Genomic DNA, 8,807 nt, shown 5'->3' on the forward strand with positions numbered 1-8,807 from the left:
TACGAAGTGGGGTGTTATAAGTTGGTATCAAAGACATAATTAAGTGTCGAGACCCAAACATATGCTTACATTGTGTGAGGCTTAAGTGAAAATACAAACATAATACGACATTGTAAGAAAAAAAGTAAAGACTACAATACCAACAAGAAACAAGTCCTAAACCAAGGTCCTAATTAGTCTATGTTGATTGCTTAAATTTCATTACCCATGCCTAGGGTTGACATTCTACTTCTATCATCTATATGGCTATTGTGGCTTACTTTAAGAAAACATGCACCTCTTTAACCAAAATAAGAAAGCATGTTCATATAATTTCTTACATATTTATACTTTGTCTCTAAATAAATAAATAAATATCATTAAAAGTAACTCAAATATCAACTACTTTCTCCACACAAAACACCTTCTTGTTGTCCCACATTATAAAACTCACTCATTGTAGTAATCCCAATCGCAACCCCAAACAAAGACGCCTTTGAAGATTTCAAAACCCTAACTTTTACAAAATCCCCAACTCTCGGATTCCTATCACCACGACATTCCACCCAATCCGGGACCTCCAAGTTTGCAAAAATTACCCTATGGCCCCTATCACTTTTCCCAATAAGCTCGGTCTCAGGAGCTCTTTTATTTGGTCCTTCAACTAACACAAGTTGAATACTACCAATTTGGGAGTCAAAACATTGACCTGTGCTTTCACGAAAAGCTTCAATGAGTTGTGTGAGTCTTTTTTGTTTGATTTCTTCAGGGACATTATCGGAATAATTTCTATGTGCATGAGTTTTCTCTCTCATGCTATATGCAAACATGTATGCCATGTCATAACCCACGGACTTAACTAGAGTTAAAGTGTCTTTGTGTTCTTCCTCTGTCTCATCACAGAACCCTACAAGAAATAGCAATGTACTTTCATTTATTTGTGTTGTATAATTTATAGCATATTAATTATATTTCTTATTATTAAATTAAAGAACTTTAAGATAATAGCGTAAATTAAAGGGTGAAATGTGTTTTATTTATTTGTGTGTTATTATAATTTGTAACATAATATTATCATTTCTTTCTATTATAGCATTGGACTTTTTTGATTTTTCACATGCAGAATAAAATTAGTCAACTTCAAGATAATTGAATAAAATAAAGGGTTAATATATTGGGGTTTTTTTTTTCCAGATTAAACCTTAACTTTATTTATTTTATTGAAAAAGATCGTTCATTTTTTTATTTTTTTTCGATTTGGCCCTTTTAGCAGTTTTTCACGAAAAAGTTTGTCAAATGTGAGGGCTTTTTCAGAAAAAAGAACAAAAAGTTGAGGGTTTTTTTTCGGAAAAAATAAGAGGATGAGGGTTCTATTGGAAAAAAAAAAGTTGAGGTTTAATCAAGAAAAAAAAAACAATATATGAGGTCTTTTATGATATTAACCCTAAAACAAAGGGCAAAATACAAGAAATAAAAATATTCTTTCATTTATTGATGGGGTTTTATGCAGAAAAGTCCAATTATTTTGGGATTTTCTTTTTGATAAAGTCCTAAAAAGAATTTGAACAGAAAAGTCCCGATTAATTAATATTTTGCCCAGTCTTTATTTTTATTTTAACAGGAAATGACAAATTATCGTGTAAAATTAAATAATCGGGACTTTTCTGTTTAAAAAAAAAATAGAACTTAATCAAAAATTTTCCCAAAATAATGGGACTTTTCTGCATAAAACCCTTTATTTATGCATCATTTTTTGTATTACAGCATTGTACTTCAAGCAATAGAAATATTCTTTCAAGAAATGAAAGTACAATGCCGTAATAAACAAATCAATGAAAACACATTGCTAATTCTTGCTTTTAACCCTTGAAAAACACAAAAATAGTAAAAAATGCCAAAAAGAATTAACAAAAAACACAAAAGTTTAAAGATTCTTACCACATATGAAATCACTTGTCAACCCAACATCAGGAATTATACTCCTTATTTTGTGCACAAGTTCTAAGTAAGCTTCTCTTGTATACCCTCTTCTCATTCTTTCAAGCATATTACTATTCCCAGATTGAGCAGGAAGATGAATATTTTTACAGATATTATGTCTATCCCTCATTATATATAACAATTCATCTGGAAAATCTTTAGGGTGTGGTGAAGTGTACCTAAACCTCATCTCAGGAAACTCCATTGAAAGCCTATCCAAAAGATCAGCAAATCTCAACCCTACTTTCTTCACCTTACACTTACTAGAAAATCCATCACTTAATTTCCAATTTACCCCTCCTTCAATCTCTTCTTCATCACCTCCTTCATCGTTGTAACTGTTGACATTTTGACCTAGAAGTGTCACCTCTTTCACTCCTTCCTTTTGAAGCTCTGCAACTTCTTTGACTATGGATTCAACAGGTCTTGACCTTTCTCTACCTCTTGTAAATGGCACGATGCAGAAAGAACACATGTTGTTGCAACCTCTCATTACAGAAACAAAAGCAGAGATGGAGTCTTTGGAGATTCGAACAGGGCTGATGTCAGCATAGGTTTCTTCTAAAGAGAGAAGAGTGTTGATACCTTTTTGACCATTTTCAACTTCTTCTAGTAAACGTGGTAAGTCCCTGTAAGCATCTGGTCCACAAACAACATCAACCATTTTGTCTGAATCTAGAATCTTGTCTTTTAACCTTTCTGCCATGCATCCGAGGACTACTACTTTTGGGGGGTGTAGAGAATGTGAGCGACCTGTGGCTACATTGCTTTTCCAATGGCGTTTTAAGAACCAGAAGTAGTTGAGTCTTTGCCATACTCTTTGTTCTGCGTTATCTCTGATAGCACAAGTGTTGATGAAGATGATCTCTGCACTTTCAGGTTCGGTTACAATTTCATCGTATCCGGCTTTTTTCATCACGGATAAGACGATTTCCATGTCGTTGACGTTCATTTGGCATCCGTAGGTTTCCTGATAGATGCGACCTCTTGGAAGGACTTCAGAGGATGGAACATCACTAGAAAGAGTAGAAGACAAGTAGTATATGAGTTCTAAAGGAAAGCTACATTTTGACTACGACTGTCATACATCTCAATTTTCAGTTTCGTAATTGATATGGATTCTAAACTGTGTTTGATTTCTAAGAAAATCCATATCAAATTTTGATCTCGAAGGTATCATAATAGATGTTTGGAGGAACGTAAGGAGTTGTAATTAACTAATTATATGGAATTGTTCAAAATTCATTCACTATGTTACAAGTAAATATCGTCAATCGAAATTGAAACGGAAAAAATTGGAATCCATATAGACTTACTCGGTTTCAGTAGCATCGGAAGCAGTGAGAGCAGTGGCTTGAGCTTGGGCGAGGAAATGGTGAAAGCTTGGGTTACTGTTCTTCTTATCATCATTGAATATGGAGTTAATTGAGAAACTTCTTGATAACTTGAGGGAGAAAGGCCTAATGAAACGGCGTTTTGGGGGTAGACGGGGTGAAATAATGAAGAATTGTTGGGGGTTTGAAGACGCGGAGGAGGAAATAATCCTGGGATTGAAGGAATGTCTATGAAGTTTGATGCGAAGGGCGGAGATAGATGAGAGAGATGCCGCCATGGAAAGCGAGTGTGTTTTCCGGTGAGGTTTGGATAGGGGAAGAACGTGGCTGCAACTGTAAGCCCTCGTATCCGCAGCCCGCAGGGATATGTCATAGACCGGCCCGACCCGACCCAACCCGACGCTACTTCACTTAATAGATTGTTTGACAAAATCTAAATTTTAACAACCTAACAAATAAAATGACAAGGGGTGACATTTTTAAGTATTATTGAATTGCTAAATTTTAAAATATAACGATATATTTTCTATGACTTAAAATAGTTCTTTATTCATTAATTATAACCAAATTTTCTCTTGGACAAGAGAACTTTTACACAATGTATTTATCAAAACTAGGATCTGGAACTTTCAAAGTCCAAACCGGTTGAAAAATGGTGATTTGTATCCCCTGTTACGTCGAGCCCATCATGTGAGGAGTAATCATAAAGCCAAACACTATTTTGAATGTATTATTTTTGAATTTGGATCTACTTTATGAAATATCACATCTCAGTAACTTTCCATAATAAAAACAATCAAATTAATATTGAAACTATTTGTGATGAATCATGACTTGTACCTTATTCTATAGTATAATGTGAGGTCAATTCCTTCACGAGGAGAGCAATCATAAAGACAAACAATAATTTAAGTGTGTTATTTTTTAATCCGAATCTATTTTATGAAATATAATAGATCTCAACCAGTAACTTCCCATGATAGAAACAATCCAAATCAGCGTGAAAACTTTTTGTGATGAATCATGACTTGTAAATTATTCTATAGTATAATATGATTTGAAAGATTGTGATTTAACATAATTTGGAATATTGCGTAAAAGATGGAGCAAATGAGTGATGACACAGAATAATTGAAAGATCAATCAAAAAAATACAACCCTAAAATGAGTATAGATGAGATATTTATTATTGTTATGTTTATAACAATGACAATTAAATTCCATATAAATGAATCAAGTAATTGTCTTTTACATATCAAGGATACTTAAAATAGTTTCTTTATTCATTAATTATAACCAAATTTTCTCTTGGACAAGAGAACTTTTACACAATGTATTTATCAAAACTAGGATCTAGAACTTTCAAAGTCCAAACCGGTTGAAAAATGGTGATTTGTATCCCCTGTTAGGTCGAGCCCATCATGTGAGGAGTAATCATAAAGCCAAACACTATTTTGAATGTATTATTTTTGAATTTGGATCTACTTTATGAAATATCACATCTCACTAACTTTCCATAATAAAAACAATCAAATTAATATTGAAACTATTTGTGATGAATCATGACTTGTACCTTATTCTATAGTATAATGTGAGGTCAATCCCTTCACGAGGAGAGCAATCATAAAGACAAACAATAATTTAAGTGTTATTTTTTAATCCGAATCTATTTTATGAAATATAACATCTCAACCAGTAACTTCCCATGATAGAAACAATCCAAATCAGCGTGAAAACTTTTTGTGATGAATCATGACTTGTAAATTATTCTATAGTATAATATGATTTGAAAGATTGTGATTTAACATAATTTGTAATATTGCGTAAAAGATGGAGCAAATGAGTGATGACACGGAATAATTGAAAGATCAATAAAAAAAAATACAACCCTAAAATGAGTAGAGATGAGATATTTATTATTGTTATGTTTATAACAATGACAATTTTAAAATTCCATATAAATGAATCAAGTAATCGTCTTTTACATATCAAGGATACTTAACTTCTACATCAACGCATTTCAGCTTTTGGAACAGGTTTAGGCCATATTTACAACAACGGACACCAAACTTTAACAAGTTATCCGTATACTAAGTGTAAGACTTATGTATTACATAAGTTCATTTAAAAAAAAACTAATTATGAAAATTCTAACCATTTGAAAAGTTTGAATTTATAAGAAAAATTAGAAAAATATTGAATTATTAAAATTAAAGTGTTTTTTCTCTTTTAATTTTAAACAAATAATTTTGATAAATAAACAAAGGAAACTAATGAAGTTTTAATTTAGATATGTTGAAATTATAATGAAAGTCAATTATTGAACTTGATATGCATTTATTATTACATGTATTGCAATTATTACATTTAAATATTATGTAAATTTTATAAAATAGAAAAAATCATAAAATGCTATGTGGAAAAATTTTAATTGAAAATAACCACAAAATGACATGTGACCAAATTAATGAGAGTATGATATGTGGTAAAAATATTTTCATTTATTAGAGTAGATGTATAAAATATACTTTAACGATTAAAATGAGATATTAATTGTTTGGTTGCAATTATTCATAGTTTTGAACTTTTGATATTTGAGTATTTTAGCTGCCAAATTTTTTACGTCGTGCAAAAATATACTTCAAGTTGTACATATATGAAAATCTTACAAGTAAAATGTCTTAAATTATAAGGAAATTTAGTAAACTAACCATTTTTTTAACATTATTTTAATAATAATAACCTTTATTTGAAAAATGAGTAGTCGATTCATTTCGGACGTGACTCTATATTCGATGAATAGGTAATGGATTTGATCGGGTAATGTGGTTCTCCCCTATAAATATCATTTTAATCCGTTTCAGATTTCATTTCAAAATCTCTCATTTTAGTTTACCCATTTCAGATTACCCTAGAGAGCATTTCGGATACCACTAAAACTGAAAATGTATTTCGATAGTGGTGATGGGATATAGTTTTTATATGTAAGTGTTTATTATGCTTACAATTATATGCATTTAGTTTAGATTATATGTTAAAACCTATATAATTTATGCATTTATATAAGTATTATTAGTTTCTTTGAATTTTATTGGTTTAAAAACAATTATATTATTATATGTAGGAGTATAATGCAGTTTTATCGTTACATAAAACTGATTTGAATATAGCGTGTTTCCCTTGTAGAATGATAGTCTGTACTTCCAGAAAATCCAATATTTTCTTTTAAATGAAAATGTAGTCTTAGATACCTTAAGATCAATATGTATAAGTACTGTACGGAAAAGTAGTATAGTGTAGTTTTATTATTTAAATAAAACTGATTGAAGATAGTGTAAGTTAGCCCCGTAAACCAAATGTATTGTTAATACCCCATGTGAGTTATTATAACCATGCTAACGACTAGTGGCCTGTTACGACGTTCTTCAGGCGTCAGAATGTTACGACGTTTGTCACCCCATACCTTCTGGTCTAACTGTAGCTAACAGTTTAGGTGCGGGATTGTCAGTCCCGTGTAGATCTATACACAAGTGTCATTCTCTCCCTACAAGAGTCTCTGATTATTATACAAACTTTAGTATGTACTCTAGAAAGTACGGTGAAGCCAAATGTCTTACAAAATTGTATCAACTGGTTTATGTATAGTGTAATGAAAACCCCTTTAAATTGAAAGTATTGCCCTTCCAATAGTGGTTATATAGTGTAAAAATAATTATACATTTAAATAACTATTTCTTCGTCCCGAAAGGAAAAATAGTGTGCATGCCCCATTAAATATATTTACCATAGTTTATAAAATATGTCGTTGAAATGAATAATCCCTTATAGGTGTCATTATCATTTTACCATGATAAAAATAATATGGATTGAAATAATTATATATGTATTTTAATATAATTATACACTTTTGGCTCAACATGTTACAAAAGTGTTAAAGTGTTATAAACTATTTTTATATAGTTTATTATGATAATCGAATTTGTACCCATTATATATATATATATATATATATATATATATATATCATTGTCAGAAAAATCATAGCGTATTTGCACAAAACTTTTTATGTAAACGTTCGCAAGTTTGGAGGTAAAACTGTTTCATGAATATAACATTTTTTGTATAACACGTAACAAAACATATTTAACCATTTAGTATTTTAACACAAGTTCTCTTGTGTTTTACTTCTATCCCCCCCCCCCCCCCCCCCCCCCCCCCGAAAACAATGAAAATATCGAAAAATGTGGGGGTATGAACTCACCTCAAGTGTGTTTGTGACTGGATAACGAGGTGAAGGTGATGATCTTCAAGTTAGAACACTTGAAGGTGGTTGTATCCTATGAGTTTTTAACACACGATAATGTGTGTAAATTAGTTGAATTAACATGAAATTGTTATATAAACGCTAGATTTAACAAGGAAACCTACAACAATTCCTAAGAATCAACTTGAAGAATTAGTTTCCTGGGAATGTTTGAAGATGTTTCTGGGAAAAATGTATGAAGATTTGAATATGTATGAACTCTTTATTGAGAGAAAAGTGAAGGAGTTTTAAAGACGTAAATAAGGATTTGTGAGGGGTGTTCTCGGCCTTCTATATATATGTAACAACCAGTCATTTTCGAATCGGTAAGAGTCTAAACCACATTGCAATCCTTGTTGTATATATATATTCTCTATTACCTTAAGGGAATGTTTATAAACTAATAATTAAATGTAGCTTAAATCCTAAGTTGATTTATGACATTATAAATTAATATAAGGCAAAAGTTTAAAGTTTAAACTATAAAGTATTACACTAAATAAAGGTTTTTGGCCAAGAATTCAAGAATAAAATGAGTTTTCGATCGAAGCATCCAAGAAACAATGAGCTTTCGGCCAAAGAATCTAATTCAAATAGAGTTTACGGTTGGAATAAATCAAGAACAAGGGTTTTCGGTCAAGTATGACCAAAATCACCCTTTAATGGGCCAAAAACTCAACCAAGGTCCATTAATGGACCGAAATACCAATACCTAATGCCCATTATGAACCGTAAACCACCCCTATATATTTAGTTTCAACCGTGAACCCAATTCATTTCTCAATTTCCCAACCATGAACACTTTCCATTTTGCTCTCAAGTATCATCCGTAAACAACATATATTCAAGAGATTTCTACCCAGATCTTCTTATTTTCACCAAGAACACCAAGAACATTCATCAATATCTTCAAATCTTCAAACTTCCACCCAAGCCCACCGAACACCCCCATTTTGCACACCGAAAACGCCTTGCAACACTTCAAATAATTCCAAATAATTATGTAAGTGTTCCTTACATAACTAAAGTGTTGTCTAACAATTTAATTATTATTTAATATATTATTTAAAATAATATCTTATTAATTTAAATACGACGTCGAATATAATTATTTTTAGGATAACGCTATTCGTACATACGCTAGCCGAGTATCGTCTCACAGTTCCGCTATCCAGACACAAACACGCACTAGAGGTGAGTTCATACCACTA

The 8,807-nt window shown here is 31.3% G+C and overlaps 1 protein-coding gene across 1 annotated transcript; it reads right to left on the reverse strand.

Moving 5' to 3' along the window:
* Positions 1 to 260: 260 nt before the first annotated feature.
* On the reverse strand, positions 261 to 3,644 carry LOC145036870 (Methylthiotransferase). Its single transcript, XM_078985394.1, has 3 exons — positions 3,276 to 3,644; positions 1,918 to 2,975; positions 261 to 886 (listed from the first exon to the last, which is right to left on the reverse strand). The coding sequence occupies exons 1-3, from the start codon at positions 3,569 to 3,571 to the stop codon at positions 378 to 380; spliced, it is 1,863 nt and encodes a 620-aa protein (XP_078841520.1). The 5' UTR covers positions 3,572 to 3,644; the 3' UTR covers positions 261 to 377.
* Between the last annotated feature and the right edge of the window lie 5,163 nt (positions 3,645 to 8,807).

This window comes from Lactuca saligna, chromosome 3 (genome assembly GCF_052625555.1).
Source record: "Lactuca saligna cultivar CGN05327 chromosome 3, ASM5262555v1, whole genome shotgun sequence".
Taxonomy (NCBI): domain Eukaryota; kingdom Viridiplantae; phylum Streptophyta; class Magnoliopsida; order Asterales; family Asteraceae; genus Lactuca; species Lactuca saligna.

Excerpts from the sequence above, each read along its gene's own strand:
- LOC145036870 (XM_078985394.1), bottom strand. The coding sequence starts at position 3,571 with ATGGCGGCATCTCTCTCATCTATCTCCGCCCTTCGCATCAAACTTCAT. Across the intron at positions 2,976-3,275 it reads TCCGATGCTACTGAAACCGA|TGATGTTCCATCCTCTGAAG; the intron begins GTAAGTCTATAT and ends TACTCTTTCTAG. Across the intron at positions 887-1,917 it reads GACAAGTGATTTCATATGTG|GGTTCTGTGATGAGACAGAG; the intron begins GTAAGAATCTTT and ends TATTTCTTGTAG.